The 22,742-nt window shown below is 36.3% G+C and overlaps 1 protein-coding gene across 1 annotated transcript; it reads right to left on the reverse strand.

The window, feature by feature from the left end:
* On the reverse strand, positions 1 to 21,459 carry LOC135071678 (CD63 antigen). Its single transcript, XM_063965450.1, has 6 exons — positions 21,384 to 21,459; positions 21,041 to 21,145; positions 18,460 to 18,651; positions 7,935 to 8,105; positions 5,150 to 5,368; positions 1 to 204 (listed from the first exon to the last, which is right to left on the reverse strand). Exons 2-6 carry the CDS (start codon positions 21,104 to 21,106, stop codon positions 139 to 141), a joined length of 714 nt encoding a protein of 237 aa, XP_063821520.1. The 5' UTR covers positions 21,107 to 21,145; positions 21,384 to 21,459; the 3' UTR covers positions 1 to 138.
* Positions 21,460 to 22,742: the final 1,283 nt, after the last annotated feature.

The raw sequence follows: 22,742 nt of genomic DNA on the forward strand, positions 1-22,742 counted from the left end.
TCAACATTAATAAAAAATAAATTATTCCGTAATACAGTATTACTTAATAATTACATGTACTTAAATCACAAAATATCTGTAGTTGGAATAGACACTGATTGATACGTAAATAGACACCGAGAGTTGGGAACGTGCGGCTTACACCGTCTCGTACTGGCTGCGGATGGAGCGCGCCAGGCAGCACGCGAATATCACTCCCAAGAGCTGGAAAAAGAAATTTGATTTGAATTAAACTTATCTTTAGAAACATTTTGATTTTCAACCGCCAGCGTTCCCAAATATTGCTTCAATTAATCGATGGTTTATGCTTTATCATCTGTTGGACTGTGCAAGCTCATTTGGATAATCAAGGATTAAAGTGAACCTATGAGTGCAAAAAGATGCTCAGGCCAACTCCGCCAAACAGCAGCGATGCTGTTGAGGAATGACACTACATTCTTGTAGCAGCACTCTTGGTATATTCTCTGCCTTGCAAACCGTTATCACGTCGCCTTGATCTAGAAGGTTCTTACCTGCACAGCGGCGATGCCCAGGCCGACTCCGCCAAGTACAGCAGTAATGCTGTTGAGGAAAGACTTAACATTCTTGTAGCAGCCCTCCTGGTAGACGTTTTCTGCCTTGCAAACCGCTATCACGTCGCCTTAATCTTCTAGATTCTAGAAGGTTCTCACCTGCACAGCGGCGATACCCAAACCAACTCCTACGAGCACGGCCGCGATGCTGTTCAGGAAAGACTACGTTTTTGTAGCAGCCCTATCATGTAACCCGCTATCACGTCGCACGGTGGGCTGATATTAGAGCTTCATAGACTTAGCGTCGCTCAAAAATCAAGTGCCGAATTTTGAAAAAATAAATATGCCAATGTGTTCCTTTACCAAAAAGGAATATTTTATGTTATGTAACGTTTCTTGATAAAGTTATTATTTAATAAGTTATTGACAATTTCCTTTTTTTTTGTATGGAGCTCAACATTTATTTTTATTTTATTCGTTATTCTTAAGCTTTCTTAAGAAATTGACTTTTGTAGTAATGCAACATATAAGCTATGTTATCACCAAGTGTCGCATTTCGGAAATCTTCGGAACATTGTCATTTTGGACTTTAAAATAAAAAAAAAATAAAAAATTAAATAACTGCCAAATTTTGTAAATATAACTATGCCAATGTGTTCCTTTGCCAATAAGAAATATTTTATGTTATGTAACTTTTCTTGATAAAGTTATTATTTAATAAGTTATTGACAATAATTACTTTTTTTTGTATGGAGCTCAACATTTATTTTTATTTTATTCGTTATTCTTAAGCTTTCTTAAGAAATTGCTTTTTGTATTATGTAATGCATCATATAAGCTATATTATCACCAAGGGACGAATCCCGGAAACCCTCGGAACATTGTCATTTTCGACTTTAAAATAAAAAAAAAAACGAAAAAAAAAAATTACTGCAATGTTATGTACTTTCTTCCGTACTACCCTAACGAGGTGAAGAACTAAGCACGTTTTTTATAGTGGTGTTTCCAGGAGGCCTAATCCACTTGTAAGATTATTAAAATATGTTTTATGGAAATTAAGCCAGTGTGAAGTTAAGTTTATTGGTTATTCAGAGTCAGTTTCTGAACCGTGAAATAGGCTAATGTCCACAAAAGTAAAGCTTTCTTTCAGTATCAGTATCAGCCTCATCATCAAATCGATCATTTATTAATTAACTTTTTGCTGCTGTTGAATAAAACTTTGTGTTTTCTATGAAGTTTATATTATTATCTATATCTGAGAATCAGATTTTAAAAATAAATTGTGTAAAATATCTTCATTAGTTGCTCTCCTGCAAAATTCGAGCGTGGTGTAGTACTTTCTGATTGGAAGTAAATATCTTTTCCGTGAGCAATAATTTTGTATGCTTGCAGGCATATACGTATGTAGAGCTCCATGTACGTAGTATAGTTTGGTCTGCGAAACAAAATTTGCGAAAATGATGATTCTAGCGTTTTCGGGCAACTTGTAAGTGCCCAAATGAACGTTCGGTTTGATGTCTCCAGATAAAATGGATAAGGGAAAATAAGGTTTCTAGCTCCACTTTTTACTATCGACTCATTTCTTTTTCAAATTTATGAAGGAGACCCATTTTTTTTATTCAAAATAAGCTGCATTTAATTATTGTCGACCTATTTTAATGTTAACAATGAAAAAAACTTAATGGACGTGGAAATTGAAAATTTAATAGATCGTAATAAAATTCTGGAAGCAAAACAATCTCGTAATAACTGATTCTCACTTGATAGATAGAAAAATAATATCGTTGATAAATGGCAGCTCTGCACAAGCAGCGATGTTATATTTGTAAAGCCATATTATCAACAGAAATGAATAATTTAGACGTAATTGCCATCAAGAAAGGTTTTCAACACCACCAAAAAGTCCACTTTAAATGATCAATTTCATGTCTAGGCTGATACTGAGAAAGAAAGCTTTACTTTTGTAGATTCAGAAAGTGGCTCTTGAGTCTAACCACAGAATAATAATAAGTACTACGTACAGAAGTTTTACTTCGCGAAGGTATTTACAAAAATGTATGCTTAATGTCGTTAACAATATGGTGTAATTTAGCCTGTCTCAAGAGTCAAGCACCATTTTGTTGACAAACGTCAGTGTTCGGTACTGCGCCGAAGCCATAGGGCTGACTTCGGTAAATTGATGTGTGACGTGAGGTGCCAAACTACGGAAAATGGCGGAGTAAATACATGATTAAGTATTAATTATATTTTGTGTTTCTATTATTCTTCGGGCAGTTAAAAAATACTGCACAGTATTAATTACACCACTGATTTTTACATATAGTTTATTGTCTTTACAATGCAAATGGGTGAAGAATACACGTGCGTGCGTCAATACTCGCTCGTGATTGTCCTGTCGATTAGGTACCTCAGGAGGGGTTGTCGCGCGTGTTTTGTTTTCGATGCAAACTCGCGGAGATGAACAGGCCTGGTCTAACCAATAAATTTAACTTCAAACTGGCTTAATTTCCATAAAACAAATATTATAATATGTATTATAGTAACCTTAGTAATCATGTGGATTAGGCCTCCTGGGAACACCACTATAAAAAACGTGCTTAGTTCTTCACCTCGTTAGGGTAGTACGGAAGAAAGTACATAACATTGCAGTTTTCTTTTTCTTTTTTTTTATTTTAAAGTCGAAAATGACAATGTTCCGAGGGTTTCCGGGATTCGTCCCTTGGTGATAATATAGCTTATATGATGCATTACATAATACAAAAAGCAATTTCTTAAGAAAGCTTAAGAATAACGAATAAAATAAAAATAAATGTTGAGCTCCATACAAAAAAAAAGTAATTATTGTCAATAACTTATTAAATAATAACTTTATCAAAAAAAATTACATAACATAAAATATTTCTTTTTGGCAAAGGAACACATTGGCGTAGTTATATTTACAAAATTTGGCAGTTATTTATTTTTTTTATTTTTTTTTATTTTAAAGTCCAAAATGACAATGTTCCGAAGATTTCCGAAATGCGACACTTGGTGATAACATAGCTTATATGTTGCATTACATAATACAAAAGTCAATTTCTTAAGAAAGCTTAAGAATAACGAATAAAATAAAAATAAATGTTGAGCTCCATACAAAAAAAAAGGAAATTGTCAATAACTTATTAAATAATAACTTTATCAAGAAACGTTACATAACATAAAATATTCCTTTTTGGTAAAGGAACACATTGGCATATTTATTTTTTCAAAATTCAGCACTTGATTTTTGAGCGACGCTAAGTCTATGAAGCTCTAATATCAGCCCACCGTGCGTCGTCTTGATCTAGAATCTTTTATTGGCGATTGGCGGTCAAGCTGTAGACCCTGGCTACAAAGAAGTGTTGCAGCGGTGGGGATAGTCTCGTTGATCTTCTATAGCTAGAAGGTTCTTACCTTTCCCAGATACAGAATTACCTAGTTTGGGGAACTACACTGGTTATCACAAAAATCGGCCCACCTACGTTTTACAGGAAAACTCGTTTCTACTGACACAATCATGGTGCCCCAACAATATTGGAGTTATTTAAAAGCCCAATAAATATCCATAAAGAAAAACACATTTAATTTCTTAATAAACGATTAACATAATTATATCTACAATAAATGTAACTTGAAAAAAAGACCTCACCTCTGGGATCAATTAGACCAATTTTTATGGTTATAAAACCAAATAATGATCTCACGTGCCCTCCCTCTTTAACAGATGGATAGCGATTACTCTCAACTTAAACAGTATTAAAACCATAAAAGTTGGCTCAAGCGTAACTAGTAACTACCTATTTTTTGAAGAAGTGACTCTGGATCCTTCTAAAGACACATTTTTGGGGTGAAAACCTTTCCTTTAATGAAATGAACTTTAGAACTAGGCTTTCAAATGGTGCCAACATTTGTGGGAAGTGGGAATGCATACGTTGGAAAGTGCTTGTCGCGGGAGGGTCGATTTTTGTGATGACCAGTGTAGTAAGCTGTAATGATATTGTAATTTGGTAATAAAAGTTGTTACCTGCACAGCGGCGATGCCCAGGCCGACTCCGCCAAGTACAGCAGCGATGCTGTTGAGGAAAGACACGACGTTCTTGTAGCAACCCTCCTGGTAGACGTTCTCGGACTTACAGGTCGTCACCACGTGCCCTGTTCTAGAAGGTTCTTACCTGCACAGCGGCGATGCCCAAGCCGACTCCGCCAAGTACAGCAGCGATGCTGTTGAGGAATGACACGACGTTCTTGTAGCAGCCCTCCTGGTAGACGTTCTCTGCCTTGCAAACCGCTTCTGTTCTTCTAGAAGGTTCTTACCTGCACAGCGGCGATGCCCAAGCCGACTCCGCCAAGCACAGCAGCGATGCTGTTGAGGAAAGACACGACGTTCTTGTAGCAACCCTCCTGGTAGACTTTCGGGCTTGAAAACCGCTATCACTCTGCCTTGCAAACCGCTCCTGTTCTTCTAGAAGATTCTTACCTGCACAGCGGCGATGCCCAGGCCGACTCCGCCAAGTACAGCAGCGATGCTGTTCAGGAAAGACACGACGTTCTTGTAGCAACCCTCCTGGTAGACGTTCTCTGCCTTGCAAACCGCTCCTGTTCTTCTAGAAGATTCTCACCTGCACAGCAGCGATGCCCAGGCCGACTCCACCGAGCACGGCAGCGATGCTGTTGAGGAATGACACGACGTTCTTGTAGCAACCCTCCTGGTAGACGTTCTCGGGCTTGCAGGCGGCCACCACGTCGCCCTTGATCTCTTGAGCCGAGCAGCAGCTGTCAGGGATGGGCATGCTGTTGTTTTTCCAGTCGCCTGGACCGTAGATGCCGCAGCATTTCAGCTGGGGATAAAAGACGAAATATATTACTTTAAATATATTAAGTGACATGAATATAGATAGAAATATCAGTAAAAGACGAATCCGTCAAGCTATAAGCTACACTAAAACGGTATCAGTGAATTATGATTTTAGATTAAAAGTAAAAGACACTCATCTACATTATTACTAATTGCTGTTCCATACTTTTTTTTTTGTTTTCGGCACTTTTGCGATTTTGGTTAAAGTACCTATAATGTGCTCACAGTTTTTATTGAACTTCGAAAGTTCTGAGCTCAAAGGGCGTTTTACTTCCATACTTTGTAAAGTAGAGACAGCGTAGGTACCATGCCAAACGAATATGCATTATTAGTAACAATGATTATAGGTATAAGGATTTGTAGGAATAAAATATAGAGCCTAATGATATTATTGTATCATTTGTATCTCGAAGGAAAAATCTTTCGTCATCGCCATGAACGTTTTTCAAAAGGACCGGCCTCCGCGCCGGGATTCCCCTCAGAAAGAATAAACACCTTTAATATTGAGATTGTTCATATTCCGAGAATACGAACAGTTAACTTCAGACTTGAGGATAAGATGGAAGTTTATTTCACTGCCCAATAAACACGACAATGTGAGTCGTATTTACTATAGATATGTTAGACCAGTGCAAACAGCGCATCATGTTTGAGGCCATTCATCGTGAATAACACCACATTGGCACAGATTAGATAACGCAAGAGTATGCACGATTATGTTGACTGAATTTGCAGCCTTGGGCGGACACATCCTGTGGTATACATAATTCGTTCTATTGTTCATGTACTGAACTGTAACAAAGCGTAGTGAAAAAAACAATGAAGTAGCTTACGCTTGCAGCATTTGAGTCAAATGACCTAAAAGGAAAACGATCATAGATTTAATATTTTCAGACTAAAAGAACGAGATAGCTTTATATTATAGGGATAAGACCGCCTAAATTGGGCCGTATTTTGTGTTATTTCTTTCTTTTTCTTGCCTGAGTGGTGTACAATAAGTGTGTTTTATCTATCTATGCCCCATAATAGTGACCGACGACTGCCCTGTAACTACAATGCAAGAATATAATGTAAGCAAACTGAATACTTAATTTTTGTGTCGAAAGCCATGGTCCGCAGTCATTAGTTATGCAGGCATACCAGTTAACGGTCACTTTTTACGGCCGTGCTAAATTAGCAGGAAATCTTTGCAGAAAAACCCCTTGAATCATCCTCAGCACCGACTCTTGTATGTATCGCGATTAATAATGATATGAGCGAGTCTTTATTACCCGCTGTTTCGTTTTAAATCCCTTTAATTCTTAGTCATCAAAATAATTAATTTTCATGATAATTCAAATTCAAATTGTTTATTTGCCTACTAAGTGTACATTAAAGGTCTTATCATTAATACATGAGTGCTTATTACTTAGTTACCTAGTTAAGGCATTGCAAAGGTTTGATGGGAGGGCTACATTATTTATTTTTATAAATAAGTAAGTAAGTATGAGTGTTACATTAATATTAAATCAAATATTCTATTGAATATAATATATTATGTTATATATAATATATTTGCTAAATACTCAGAGCGCCATAATGAGGTATTTTAATAAAAAATTAAAAAGTATAAAAAGTTAGTTTGTTGTATTATTTATATGTTGTTTTATAGGGTTTGTTATTTAAATATTCGTCTAGTTTGTAGTAGCCGTTATTTATTAAGAATTGTTTTAGCTTGTTGTTAAAAATTGTGTACTTTTGTTCGTTTTTTATTTCCAGTGGTAATTTATTGTATAGCTTGATGGCCATATAGTATGGGCTGCTATTCAGCATTTTAATTCTCGAGTATGGTAGGCATAGTTTTTCTTTATGACGAGTGTTTACGTTATGGGTGTCTTGCATTTTTTGGAATGAATTTATGTTTTTATAAACAAATGAACATAAATCGTGTATGTATATTGATGTTAGAGTCATTAATTTGTATTTTTTGAAATATGGTTTACAGCTTTGTGTATTATCTATTTGGGCTATAATTCTTACACATTTTTTCTGTAGTAGAAACAAGTCATTGGCATTTACTTTTCATCATCAAGCTAAAAATAAATAATTATGTTTGTAGCAAAAGCAAATACCTAAATATTATTATTATTTAAAAAAACAACAACAACACACTGTCTTATTCAGTTGTTTTGTTATAAGAGCAATAAGTATACGATACGAGTAGCAACAAAAATGTTCTCGAGCTCCATTCAACGCTATGCATTCGATTTGCTGCTTGACTTATGCAAGCATTGTTTGTGAATACGGGCTTCACTCAAGATCAGTGTGCTTACCATGAGTTTACGTTACGTGTGCTCGCTAGCGACTGCGTAAAAAATTTAATTAAATGTATGACACATTGTGCAGCGCCCCTAGCGGCTACTTTCAAGAAATAAATTCTTCATAGGTTTTTGACGTATTCGCTAGCGAGCACACCTAACGTAAACTCATGGCTCATGGTAAGCACACAGCACAGGTGCGATGCGGTCAAATACCTGCCTTGTTCTGCGTCAAAAAATAGTTTAACTCACGTCAGTCTGGATGATATCGAAGCTGTTTTTGACGTCAGGGTTGGTAGGGTAGTCCTTGATGGTGGCGTTCAGGTTGCGGATGATGGAGTTCTCCAGGTCCTGGTGCTTCACGTAGCCCGCGATGCCCACAGCCAGCTCCGCCACGAAAATGACCAGCAAGAATATTGAGAACTGGAATAGAATTTGTTTATTGTTAAAGCGTGGACAATGAGGGGCTATCGTTTTAGCGCTCACCAGTTTGCGCCACTGTAGAGTAAGGTCCTGTCACTTGCTAGTAGCGAGCGACAGTGGCACCAACTGGTGAGTGCGAAAGTGGTAGGAGGACTATCTCATTTGCACTCATCAAGATGGCGCCACTGTACAGGGTGTTAGGTAAATGGGTATATGAGCCGACACTAGCCCATGTTAACATGGTCATATAAATGGTATGGTGAAGTCAGAAAATTTATATCTTCATTTTAATTATTTTATTTTTCATACAAATCGGATTTTATAAAATTTATTTTGTATGAAAATTAAAAAAATAAAATGATAATATCAAATTTCTGACTTCACCATACCATTTATATGCCCATGTTAACATGGGCTAGTGTCGGCTCATATACCCATTTACCTAACACCCTGTAGAGTAAGGTCCTGTCAATCGCCAGGGATGCCAACTGTTAAGTGTAAAAACGATAGCCCTCATTAATTTGTGAAGCTAAGATGATAGAGTGGTTAACTTGAAAAGGACATTCGGAGAAATTGGAACACCTTCAATAGGAATGCCTAATTATGAAACGAGCCTTCAGAACTCAATAGGTATGGCTTTTTTACTGTTAAACCAACAAGAGGGCGTAGTAAGTAATCTATCACGAGTTTCAATTGACTTGAGCGTCGTTTATATCCAAAACTAGCTTTCCGCCCGCAGCTTCACCCGCGTGGAATTTCGTCTGTCACAGAAAAACTTTATCGCGCGCGTTCCTGTTTCAAATACCGGGATAAAAACTATCCTATGTCCTTTACCGGGACTCAAACTATCTCTATGCCAAATTTCATCAAAATCGGTTTTGTGGTTTAGGCGTGAAAGCGAGACAGACAGACAGAGTTACTTTCGCATTTATAATATTAGTACAGAACTCTCTTAATGATCATAGGCACTTGCTTACGAACTTAGACGTAGGTAAGTACACTATAAAAATGACGTGTTTCACAGCATGACTCTTATCAGAGCTATACCTATTCACTCGGGTCACCTCGGGAGGCGAGGTTTTAATGGATCTATTATTTGACCTATAATAAAATGTCTGTATCTGTAGAATAATTATAATCTTTTAATTCTCAGATATCGAACAGCTGGTCAAAGCAATAAGGCATCATAAATAATTCATATTTCCATAGTTTGATGGGTCGATGACAAAGTGGTGCGGATCCATATAATACCTATGTGAAGACTCAAGTATGAATCTACACTCATGAAGACTTGAATCTATAAATGGCCTCAATATTAAGCAGTTGGAATTTAGTTTGGGTCTTCATTCAGTCTTTGCCTTTTGTTCAATTTAAAACTTGACTATAAAAAACGAGTTTCTCTTCTTTCTGCCACCTCAAAACACAAGAATTAATTTCTTAATTCGCACCCATGATTAATTCAAAGCATATTTATTGCAATAAAAAAGTTCTACAACCTGCTTTGGATTACTAGGTGGTATTGTTGTCCAGTTTTATCGTTATTCATAGTGCTCCTCTTACTATTTGAGTACAATTTATTGTAGGTGCCTACTCTTGAATCATCATGACGCACTGTAATATTAGTCATCCAACGATACAGTTCAAGTTTACTTTATTCTTGATAAGTAAAATAAAATAGTAAACGATCAACCACGTTATTGTACCATGCAGTACCGTCACAAAATTAACTATAAAATTGTATAGAAACGTACCCTACCTACTAACTAAATGCCGTTTAATGAGGATCATAAGCCAGGGGCGTTTGTTTTATTGTTTTGACTTCTAATTGAAAATGACAAATGTATTCATTTGGGCTATAATATCTGTTTGCCATGTCCACGTTAAATTATCAACCGTGCCTACCTGTCCCTGCTTATCAGTCCCCTTCCATATACGGTCGTTAACCTGTTCATACAAAGGTGTATGTCTGTTTACGAATTGGGCCCGTTATACACGAGTGGCCAGGACGAGGGTAAACCGATTACAAGAGTCGGGTTCCAAAGCACGTTTGAATAAAATGGTCATGTCGAGGATTTGGTTTTTAATTAAGTAGTAATCATTCTACGTTAATTTTGTAAAGCTGCTGACAATATTAATTATCTGCTGATGAGAATTTTTTATCCTTTATACGAGATCGAGTTAATCACAATCCCAACTAATATTATAAATGCGAAAGTAACTCTGTCTGTCTGTCTGTCTGTCTGTCTGTCTGTCTGTCTGTTACGCTTTCCCGCTTAAACCTCGCAACCGATTTTGATGAAATTTGGCATAGAGATAGTTTGAGTCCCGGGAAAGAACATAGGATAGTTTTTATCCCGGTTTTTGAAACAGGGACGCGCGCGATAAAGTTTTTCTGTGACAGACAAAATTCCACGCGGGCGAAGCCGCGGGCGGAAAGCTAGTTAACCATATTTTCGTTGAGTTTAACCTTCGACTGCACTTACAATCTCCGATAGTTGTTCTACCAGTTTAAGGGCCACCTAAGTTTCTCCAATATCAATTTATAATTTACAGAGTAGATCAAGTGCAAACTGGCTGTAATAAATTATTCTTTTTGTATAAAAAAAAAGATTCGAGGAAAACCTTAAAGCATTAAAGAATTTAGCGCACAAAGGCAACAATGCGCGGACAAACCTGCTTGTCCACCTACGCGCACAACATTATCTAATTCAGAGGTGACGATATGAAGGAAGGCGCGATGGACGCTAATGGAGCCAAATTACATGCTAGAGATAACCGGAGATGATGACGTAGTTACGTGAAGTAAAACTCAAGCTCGAATTTGGAAAACTGTTCAATGTTGCTTGGTCGGTTGGACCCAGTAGTTCTGCTTTATGGCCTGGATTTCGCAAAAGCGAAGATGTGATGTGAAAATATGAAGATGTCGGCCGTTTGGTGTAGTGGTTCAGAACGGATTACTATGCCGAGAGGTCCCGGGTTCGATTCCCGGCCGGGCAGAAATTGAAATGATGAATTTTAATTTCTGTGACGGGTCTGGGTGTGACTATGTATAAAATGTATGTATTTAAAAAAAAAGTATATAAGTAGTATATCCGTTAAGCTAGCACCCATAACACAAGCATTAAGTTGCTTACTTTGGGGCTAGCTGGCGCTGTGTGAAATTGTCCAAAGATTTATTATTATTATTATTAATAACGGAATCTGATTGGTTATTCAGACACATCTCTCTTCTTTAGTGGAAACCAGGCTTTAGTCTGCTGCAGACTATACTTACTACTAGGTGTTTGCTATCTATAACATAACTACGCTTCGTTCGTTTCAGCCAAATGACGTCCACTGCTGGACAAAGGCCTCCTCCAAGGTTTTCCACGCTTACATACAGATAAACCGGCATAGTCTCAGTTAAAACTAAGATACTTTTTTACATAGCGATTTTGCAGTCGCTATTGAATCAGAACTTGTATGTTAGTTAATGAGAACAAAGATGTTTTCTATAGGATTTTGCTATCAAGAAATCAGATATCTAGGGTGAACGAATGTAAACCAGGCTATTGTTATAATAGTTATCAGCACGAGTCGGCTTTAGATTTAAAAGTAGGTCCTTACTTCTAAACGACACTTGTCATTTAAGTGATGACTCAACGTTCGCGCATTTTTACTCGCGTTGCGCAACTAAAGAAACATTTTAACAGTTTCGTTTCATGTGAAAAATGAGCGATAACAACACTAGCAGAATGCAATGCTAATTTAACGGATTATTTGGAATTGAAATTTTTAATTCATTCAGAGCAATTTTAAGGGTCTGTCCACCTGACAGACGACCTCATAAAGGTAGCAGGATGGCGATGGATACAGGCCGTTATCAACTGGACAATCTGGAAATCATTGGAGGTCTATGTTCAGCAGTGAACGTCCTGTGGCTGAAATGATGATGCTGAATTTACGTATCATCACGTGATCAATCTACAACTATTCAACTAATGAGATAAATCACAAGCGCTGGCCGACTTCCTGCGTAATGTAATTGTCAAGCAGTGGCGCAAGCGCAGCGAGAGGAAGCGCTCATTACCCGAGACGGTCAGAGGTCGCAGGACCTGACTCCAATTGGCCCGAGGACTGACCGCTGTTATGACAGCTTCACATTCCAAGATAGAAATTGAAATATACTCCTAACACAAGTAAATAAACGATTTAGACTCTATGGAAGGGCTAAATATAAAACATTTGTTGTACATATTGATATTCCATAGCGTATGCTTAAAAGTATTCAGTTATTTAGAACTAATTGGTGAAAGGACAGAAACAAGAACTTTCCCGTATTAGAGAAATTTTCTTTCAAATGTTTTTTTGAGGAGTTGCGTCTTGAAAATCTACAAGAATTTGTGAAAAAAGACTTATGCAGTTTTTCTGCCTCGTTGTCAGCTATGACGCGCACAACGCCGAATGGATTGCGTGCAATAATACCAATTTTAAAATATTAAAGGTAATGTTTAAGAAATAAATAACAACTCTCAAATATAATGTATTTTTAACAAGATGAGCGTTTACGTTAATATCATCATTGAAACGACCTTGTCTAACCGGACCGCTCATTGTCTCATCGATTGAAAGCCAGCTCAATATCGTGAAGAATCGCTTACAATTCTTAGGCCTTCCTAATTAATTAGTCGAAGTGGTTTTCGAGGTCAAATATTCCGGTCTTAAGGCCGGGTAGCAGAGAAAATGGCGAAAATGAGGTTTTCATTTTTCATTTTTGAGGTACTAAACAGTAAAATTAAAGGCTAAGATTTTTATTGGGCATAGTTGAGGATATTTTCTAGGGCTATTAACGGATGGAAACACGATTTGATGAAGTTGACTCGATAGAATAAATTCCCAAAGTTACCTCTATTCGTTTTCTATTTATGGTTTTATTTTTAAAATAAGCGATTTGAGATTCTAAATCTTTTACTAAACTAAAGTTCAGAAATAACTTGAGGGCTTTTAACGGATGAAATTTTTATATTGCGTCTTATTTAGTTACTATGTTAAAAAATGTGGAAAAAATCGTCCATGACGGCTTGGACAATCTCAATCAGTCGCGCGGTGGCGCTTACGGAGGACGGACGCGTGTCAGTTTTTTGGCCGTGACAGTTCGCGATTTGTCAATATTTTTGACAATGATGACTTTGATGAGTCACAGTATAATAATATCAGTGTTACTGGAGAAAGCTTAAATTTTTGATAATTAAAAATTATCAATTTTGTCTACCTATTGAAATTTAAATCGTTCGCATCCTTTTAAACGAAGACTCTACTCATGATACATAGTACATTTCTCAAATATGAGACAAAACCAATGAGTTAAAATTACATTTTAATAGTACCTAGGTACATACAATCGTCTTACACTCTTTAGAAGAGCACACTGACACAAATACATAAATAATAAAAAATACTGTCTAAGGTCTGTAGCTAAAGGTCTAAGCTGTAAGATAGAAGAATCTTCTAGCCAAAAAGATGGCAGATGCAGCAGATGTCAACGGATTTAAAACTGTAGTTCATATGACTCCTTGTAGACTTGAGTCTCTAGAGCGTCCCTTCCTCCACCATGCGTAAGAATGTTTCAAAAATACTGTCTAAGGTCTGTAGCTAAAGGTCTAAGCTGCAAGATAGAAGAATCTTCTAGCCAAAAAGATGGCAGATGCAGCAGATGTCAACGGATTTAAAACTTGGAGTTCATGTGACTCCTTCTAAACTTGAGTCTCTAGAGCGTCCCTTCCTCCACCATGCGTAAAAGTTTTTCAAAAATACTGTCTGAGGTCTGTAATAAAAGTCTAAACTGCAAGATAAAAGAATCTTTTAGCCAAAAACATGGCAGATGCAGCATATATCAACGGATTTAAGACTGGACTGGCACCACCTTGCAATGTCATCCTCTCATTGTTATCTGTAATGTAAATTATTTTTAAAATGTATTTAAAAAATAAAATGTTCGTTTTATTATTTCAATAATCTGACCTCTCAACTCAACTACACTACACAAACACCTTTGTTCGCAACTGTACTGACGAAACCTCGATATTATACCGTTCATTTAAGATGGCAAGCTTTTTGCTGCGGTAATGCACTCCAGGTAACCGTGTGTGATGCTTTTTGCTCATAGTGATTTTCGATACAGAGCCCCGTACATACGTTGTACATAAATTATGGAAAGAAAACACCCAGACCAATACAAACAAATATGTATGCAATTTTAGTATGATATTTTTATTTATTAATAAACAAAAAGACTGAACAAAATTGATGCGTGTACTGATTAATGTAATTAACCACATGCAAAGCTTTGTGAATTGCAACAACTATAATTTATTATCCAAGCTCTAAATAATCGCTACTACGAGTAACTGATCATAAAATGTTTTTCCAATCGCTCAAGCTCCCGAGGATCTACCGATAGGTCGGGTGACGTAATCTTGAAATTCTTTTAGCCGGCGCGGAACTTCCGGAAGGTCGGGTGACGCCACGCCTCTTTGAACCGTGTTTACTTTGGCAGTTATATTCTATATTTATTCGATTCTAAAATATATTCCCAAAAATTTTGAAAGTTGTTTTAATTTGTATCACTTGGATATGATTTGTATTAGAAAGTGCTGTGAGTGTGACGCTTGAACGGAAGGAAGTCAACCTAACCTAACCAACTGCGTATTTCTATACTGTGTAGCCGCGAGAGCTCTTTGGCGCGCTGTCTTCGGCGAAGTATTGCGCGCGCAGATTTTGACAGCGCGAAATACCTACTTTAGCAGAAATACCAAGCCTTAAGCATCCGGTAAAAATTGCTTTTTCACTTAGATCTTTATCTTTTATTAGCAAACAACTTCTCGTAATTTTTGCAACAAAATGTAACTATTAGGTTAAATACAAAATAACCTATGACCACAACAGGAACTAGATGAATTTTCCTGTAACTAACATTATTTATCGACGCCTATGCCGCGGTTACAACGGTTAATGTGTCATAAGTAGATAGGTATAGGTTCTTTCCGAGCCGTTACGCGATCGATCGAGGATTCGAGGCCAGTCCGTCCATGTGGATAGATTCTGGACCGGTTTTAATTTCGCCATTATCATCGGGCCGGCCATCATTGGCCATCCAACGTCAGCTATTTTCGTATTGTGTACCACTTGAGTACAAAGATGGGTCACATGAGTGGGCGGCGTTTGTGCGAGTTATAAAAATATCACGTTGTTCATTTGATTGCTCTTGGGTATTTCCCCGCGATTGGAGTCAACGACTATTCATTTAGCTGTAAACGTGTTAACAATGTTGCGTACATCCATTAGTAGACAGGCGATTTCGGAGCTCCTTAATTTTATGATTATTTGTATTAAGAGTGTTATCTACATCATTCGTGTTCCAAAACATACAATATAGGTACATAGTGGAATTAAAAAAATCTGGAAATACGCTTACATAATGGACCCATATACGAGTAATCGTCCCGACACAAAATGGTAGAGTTGGTTGGTATGTCTAAAAGTGCTCTATAAAATCAAGCCGGAACCTTACAGAAAATAAATGAATTTATTTTATAAATCTTAATGAGGTCAAGTTTTTATTCGAGTTGGCAGGTATATCTAAGCAATGATTTCTATAATTAGCATGAGTTTGACCGTGTTTAGGTAATAAGCACATTTGCATAACTCGAAACATTAGACGCTAAGAAAGAATGCTACTAGGCTACTCATGTTGAAATACAACTTTGAGAACGAAGTTCATCCAGTTTAAGTTGTATTGTACTTACAGTCCTTTCACTGACACTGTTACACTACACTACTACAGATTCGAAAGTAAGTAATAACAATTTAACAATACACCTATTGAAAAGCTTCATTGTTATTCAAAAACAAATGATACGCAAAGAAGAGAAAAATAATTTCTTCCTACCTACTAATTCAAATTCTACATAAAGTCAGTGACAGTAGGTATTTAAACCCCCAAAAACTATCGTTAACTTTGTGACAGTTAAATAAACTAAATAAGGTCGAGGAGTCCCAGGGGACAAGTAACTTGTAAGCCGAAACGAGCTTAGGGGGTAGGGTAGAGAAAATGTTACGAGGATAGGAAATTTATAAGCAATAATATTCATATTTTATTGTAAAAATGAGCATAAATTCTATAGCGACTGCAATTAGTGACATGCAATGATATTATAGAACTATAGATATGTTACGTTCATAGAAATTACGATTTTAATCCGTGCCGAGCTATTCCAAATTGCACACATTGACAAATGTAACTGATAAGTGAAACAAAAGATACGAAATAGCACGCAAATGAAAGAGATAGCTATAGTTTTAACGATTCTGCACTAACTAATCTATGTCCGCAGCGCACGCATCCTTATCTCTCTAACGTCAAAACAAGATCGCTTTCTCTTTCTTAACTTGAACATGGCGCATGGCGTCTTGATTGTTTGCATAAATAATTGAAAATATAAATACTACATAATTTTGCATAATCACATGTGGTAAGAGATCCCTTGTATTTTGTTTACTTTAGAGTCATAATTGGTACACTTTCGAAACACACACGATGGCATTTTTTATTTATTTTGGTAAGAACACAGGAACTTACGGTGTGGTACGCACGCGATTGCGCACGACGCAGGCCACACGAAGACTAAACACAAGACGTCCCAATTGGGACGTATTTGAGTATTCACAGCGCGAGCGCTTATAACATATCTGCTTTTGTTTTTATATAATATCATTGGTGACATGTGAATGTGTATTGCTCACGTTACCTAGACAAGTTCCGCAATCGAGCTGTTGTTACATAAATAGAGAGAGAATCTGTAATACAATAATTCATTACACTATTTTGTTACAAGACAAGCGACGTTAAACCATTTTAGTTGCCAATCTATGTTAAAATTAGCTAATAGTTATTTTTAATTGTTTTAAAATTAATATCAAAACAAGCATCAAATTGGCCTTGGTTGAGCGGTAATTGAGATTTTTTTCCGAGAGCCATGACACGACCGGCACTGTTAAGAAGGGACTCATTATTTACCGAAAATAAATTACATTAGATAATATTGTTCCTAGTCCTACTATCCTAAACCTATCCTTAAACCTAAGATAATAGCAAGATAGAGGTTTAAATAAGTAAAATACATCTATATTTTAAACAATCTATCTGCATCTGTTATTTTGTCCGCATGGTCGACCGGCTGACTGAAGGTCAGGGCCAGATCATGTCACGTGGCTTCCACAAAAACAGGGCAACAGTTCGTAACCACCAACTTGTGGAGTGAAATTGTTTATTTTCCTACGCAGTATAAATCCAAGTAAACAGCTTGGTTATCTTAGCTAATGACCGCCAAGTTGAAAACTATCGTATCGATAAATAACTAACAAGTATGTAGTTGCATATGACGTTAAAGACTGATCAGTCATTAATGTTTGTTATTATAATTATTTATAATCAATAACTCTAGTTTATCGTTGCATGAATGAGTCTACAATAAAGATTTACTTCCTTAAACCGCAATCACCACAAGTTCTAGAAAACACGTCATACTTATGTTGAAGTAAAGTACTAAACGATGTTATGGAATTTCTGAACACATTCATAGTTAAGTACCCTTGTGCCACATGGAGTTCACGAAATTGGATCTAACTCACTAAGTTAGAAACTTTAAGCCTTTTTTGTTAGGAAGGGAATATTCGTTGGGGGCTGCAGTAGGTAACGTAAGACCCCATAACGAATTTCTTTCCATTCAACAAGTAAGTAAACCCAATAAAACCTCTGTACCTTAGTCCGCTATTGAAAAAGATAACCCTAGCGTTGATAATAAAAGATTCCTCTGACTCATAAGATTTCGATTTTATTGATAGGTGACTTTCAAAGTGAGCGGATATGCGCGTTAGACGTGGGTATTATTTCCGTGCAACTCATAACGAGAAACAGTGTTTGACAACTTATGAAAAGTATAAATTGACGTGGTGTCCGATCCCCTATAATTGCAGACCAGTAAGCGTAGGATGCGCGCCGCGATAAGCTTGTATCGCGCTATTTTATCGACCGATAAGCCCATACGTTTGTCCTATAGAATCATTGATAAGATTTTATCACGGCGAGGATCCCAGCCCGGCAGAAATCAGGAATTTTCTATGAATCTATGATCAATCAGTTTCAAGACAAGCCCTGGCGGTCTTGATGTATGCTGAGCGGGTGTCTTTTTGTTAGAGGGGCTCAAGCAGTTATCTGTCCACTTGTGTATCTCTCCCTGTATGTATCTGTGTTGCCTGCTTGTATACCTTTCTTACAAATTAAAAGTTTTCTATCCTTTTCTATGATTAAACTCACCGTGATGATCATGCAGTGGTTCTCCTTGACGGCGCCGCAGCATCCGAAGAAGGCGACGATGAAGACGATCACTCCGACGATGATCAGCACCACCGGTCCGCTAGTGTAGAAGTTCTCTCCCGTCAGGTCGATGTAGGGAGAGAGACTGATCATGGCCTTGGCGCCCACGATCAATATGATCATACCCGTGATCTGGAAAGAAGGATGGTTTTAATATTGTAAAGTTAAGAAGGAATCAGAGTCAAACACTGAAATGAGGTTGGGTGGAAGATTAGACGTTGTAAAAACTTAAGATTGAAATAGGTGAGAAGTTTTGTAGCGAAGTAAAGTTTGTGATTTTCTTTAAGTATTGCTGAATAGCTATACTATTTGAATACATTAAATTAATGTTAGTTACGTATTGGATATTTTACAGCTCTAAACACGCGGCGTGAAAATTGCTTCGCATTATTTATGTCCGAAGTTTTGACACACTTTGTTTCGAATGTTTTTTAAAATATAATTTCAGTAAATTCAGATTTAATACGGATGTGTCAGCACGTGCTAATTTTATAATCCCGTCGTATTATTTCTCTATTTTGAGGACGTAGCAGAAGCAATCTTGTATTCTTGTACGTGTCTAAAAGACAATCCATCGCATTTCATAGCGTTTTATTATCTTTTTGAATGATACAGAAGACTTTTTTAGAGAACTTTTTCGATACATCCGGAACTAACTGCACTTTTGTTTGTCTGCATCCTTCACTATTTTTTCCATTCTGTGTGGTGTTTTTCTTCTGTTTTGAAGCGCAGCCAGGTCCTAATCTGTTCTTATGGTATCGGTTATCGTATTATAGCTTATTTTAGAAGATTTATCTTTTTTCGATATATTTTTTTTTGTGACAGGAGGCAAACGAGCATTTCATTTAGTTATTTTATTTATTTAACCAAAACGCTGGAAATTACAATAAACAGACAGACTGATAAACTGCTAATAAACAAGTACGAGATTTTTTTTGCCACTTCAGCTTGTAGCTACATTTATACCTACTTCAGCTGTCTCATTCTTCGGGTACCTAACGTTGTTACGATAGTCTCGACATGACGTCACACTTTCATTTGTAAGCATAAGACAAATTAGAGTGGCGTGGGTGTCTTGGCGCCGGCCAAGCGACCCTTTCTACATAGACTTGTTGCTATCGGCAAGAATTAGAGATAAAAAAGTTAAGGGTAGGTAGGTACCTGCAGTCAAGATTAAGTTAGGCACTTAATGCTATAGTTTGAATGTACCTACCTACGGCGACAGCATATCCAGCTAAAGATTAGTGGAATCTTTATTGATTCTAATTATTAATTTATTAATTTTAGAAAAAGGAAAAGAAGTAACATTGGAATACTTCATTTTGTGAAAAGTTAACTAGCTGGTGGCTTAGGTATTTGTTTAGTTATTATTATAAAATATTTTTTATGGCTTTATTATCTGTAGTAACAATTTTGGTAGGTAGGTATGAAACATTTTGTGGCTGTTATAAATAACATACAAACAAGTTAGTTTGGTCATAGCGCTCAAATGATTAAAGTCAAATACTCAAATAAATATAATTCTTCAAATAGAACCAAGTGAGTAAAAGTACAAAATATAATAAATAACGTTTATCTTTCTGCTTGTAATTAAAATGTTTATGAAGCAACATGAGTGATAGATATGCCACTTGTACTTCAAGTGGGCAGGTTAATTACCTACACTTAGATAAGCGCAGCAGGGCACTCTGAGGTTCAGTCGGTGCTAAATGAGAAACACATAAATTAACTGCACTTAACTAACAATAATATTATTCATTTTTAAACTTATATCTTAGACAGATGGATAAACCAAAATAACTTCCTAATGTCAAGTTAAGTAGGTAGGTACCTATCTACTTTGTTTGCGGGACTGTTCTGTTACAGAACCAAAATAATGAAAATTACTATAGTGCCTATAGTATAACGCCTGTAATACAGTGTGGCATATCTCATAAAGTAGTATAGTTTTATAGTGCAAACTTTGAAAACACTTATGAAATTATAACTACATTCCTATGACATGATAAGCAATAATGATGTCTATGTTGACATGCTTTGTGATGTGAGTCAGCAAAGGGTAGATAACATCTATTTTTAATATGCACAATTAAACTGGAATCATTGGTTGATAGCGAAAACAAAAATAAATGATGTTATCATTACAATATTTGTGCAAACATTAATTTCTTGTGTTGCCTTCATTTGTTCTGACATGAATAACAAAAAGTTTTGAACAATTACCTATTTAAAAATTTTGTGCAACCCTGTGGAATGATGAGTCAAACAAAGAAAATATCTATAAGTTAATAAAACAATGGATAATAAATCAATAATTACGCGTAGGTATGCACTAAATATATTTTTTTTATGAAGGTAGCACAAAAAATACATGATTGAATTTTGAAAACAGCGCGGCGGTAGAAAAACAAAAGAATCGACATTCAAAGTAGGTATTTGATGTAATTATTTAATTTACTGTACTTCAATTTTAAATTCTAGTAGACCAATAGTAAAACATATATTTTTAAGTAGGACTTACCGCGAACAAAAGGTTGAAGCAAAACAGCAGGTATTTCACACACGACATTCCTCCTCCGAGAGCCATTTTGTCCTAGTTTATTTTACTTTATTAAAATCCTGGGACCTAAAAAGAATAGAAACTTTTAACACCTTTCTTCAGAACAGCAGGTAAGATTGAGTAAATGCCAGCCAACGCGCTATTGTTTGTTGTAAACATCGATTTGCGTCTGGCGGCACGTTCTACGCACTTGCTTTACAAAGAGTTACTGTGATCCATTTAACAACTGGTTCTGTTATTGGTCGCCAAATAATTACAACTAAAACTTTATTATAACAGTGAAGCGGGAATAAAATACACTTACCGCCAAATATTATCTCTAAAATTCGAGCATGCGGAACAACTCAACAACGTACGACCTCCAACAGCTCACAGATAACTACATATAAAAAGTAATACTACCAGTGTTGCCAGCCGGGTCTTGTCAGAAATTACCAGAAATATAAAAAAAAGTAACCTTTTTGAATAAAAAGTAACCTTCATACGGGGGGGGGGTGCGGGTGCGGAGCGATTGTGTAAGGTTGTACATGGATGGAAAATGAATACAATTGATCATCGATCGTTTACCTAAATTCGAAATTTTGACCATTCCATGAAGACCGAAACGTGACCGGGTCGTATAAAAAAGTTTCATGGATTTGCGTTTTATTATCGAAAAACATTCGCTAAAACTCATTTTTTTTAACAAATAATAAATCAAATTCATGTTTAAATGCAGTTTATGACATAATTTTTAAATTGTCACTATTAATATTTTTTACTGAACAACCTGTAAAAGTTAATTCTACAATTTCTGAAAAATCACCTAAAAGTAACCTTTTCATTAGTGTAACCTAAAAGTAACCAATGCAGTTCAAAAGTAACCTTCTGGCAACACTGAGTAATACATAGGAAATAGAGAACCCTCTCTGTCAAATTTTTGAACCTACTAATTGACAGCCTGGTGTTAAATTCCCTGAGCCCCGATTACGGTAACTTTTATAACGTCTACAATCCAGACGCGTTTCTTGGTCAAAACAGCTGACGTACGCTGTTGAACGACCAATCGTATCGCAGAATCGAGAAGCGTGTCTGGATTGTTGACGTTAAAAATTACCGTAATCGGGGCTCTGTACTTAACCTACGTACGTAACGCTCACATACATACATAGTACACGCACACATACATACATAAAGTCCACGCACACATACACACAGTTCACGCACACATAGGCCCTCATAACCTTCAAAGAATTATTGTTTTTATGATGTACAATGTAGATTTTTTTCAAATCCATTATTTTGAAAATATTTATCTTAATGGTGTACGTATTGTATTATTTTCAAAACAATGGATTTGAAAAAATTCTACATTGCACATGGAAATGCAAATAAGTAAACAAAAACTTTTGAATTTAATAATTTTACTTTATTTATGAACACACATAATATTATACACCAAAAGCGTCTTTTCGCAAAGTTTTCAACAACACTAAAAAAGCATTTGCACATTGAGAAAACTCAGATCACTTGTGAACCTGAACATAACAGAAAGTTTCTTCGCGATTCACGAAGGAACGAACAAAATCAAAATCAAAATCAAAAAATATTTATTCAGTTTAGACCACAAGTGGCACTTATGAACGTCAATAGAAAATAATAAAAAAAGAAAAGGTAGCCCTTA

The sequence above is a fragment of the Ostrinia nubilalis genome, chromosome 5 (assembly GCF_963855985.1).
Source record: "Ostrinia nubilalis chromosome 5, ilOstNubi1.1, whole genome shotgun sequence".
Lineage (NCBI taxonomy): Eukaryota > Metazoa > Arthropoda > Insecta > Lepidoptera > Crambidae > Ostrinia > Ostrinia nubilalis.

Excerpts from the sequence above, each read along its gene's own strand:
- LOC135071678 (XM_063965450.1), bottom strand. The coding sequence starts at position 21,106 with ATGGCTCTCGGAGGAGGAATGTCGTGTGTGAAATACCTGCTGTTTTGC. Across the intron at positions 8,106-18,459 it reads ACCACTGCATGATCATCACG|TTCTCAATATTCTTGCTGGT; the intron begins GTGAGTTTAATC and ends ATTCTATTCCAG. Across the intron at positions 205-5,149 it reads TGGGCATCGCTGCTGTGCAG|CTCTTGGGAGTGATATTCGC; the intron begins GTGAGAATCTTC and ends TTCTTTTTCCAG.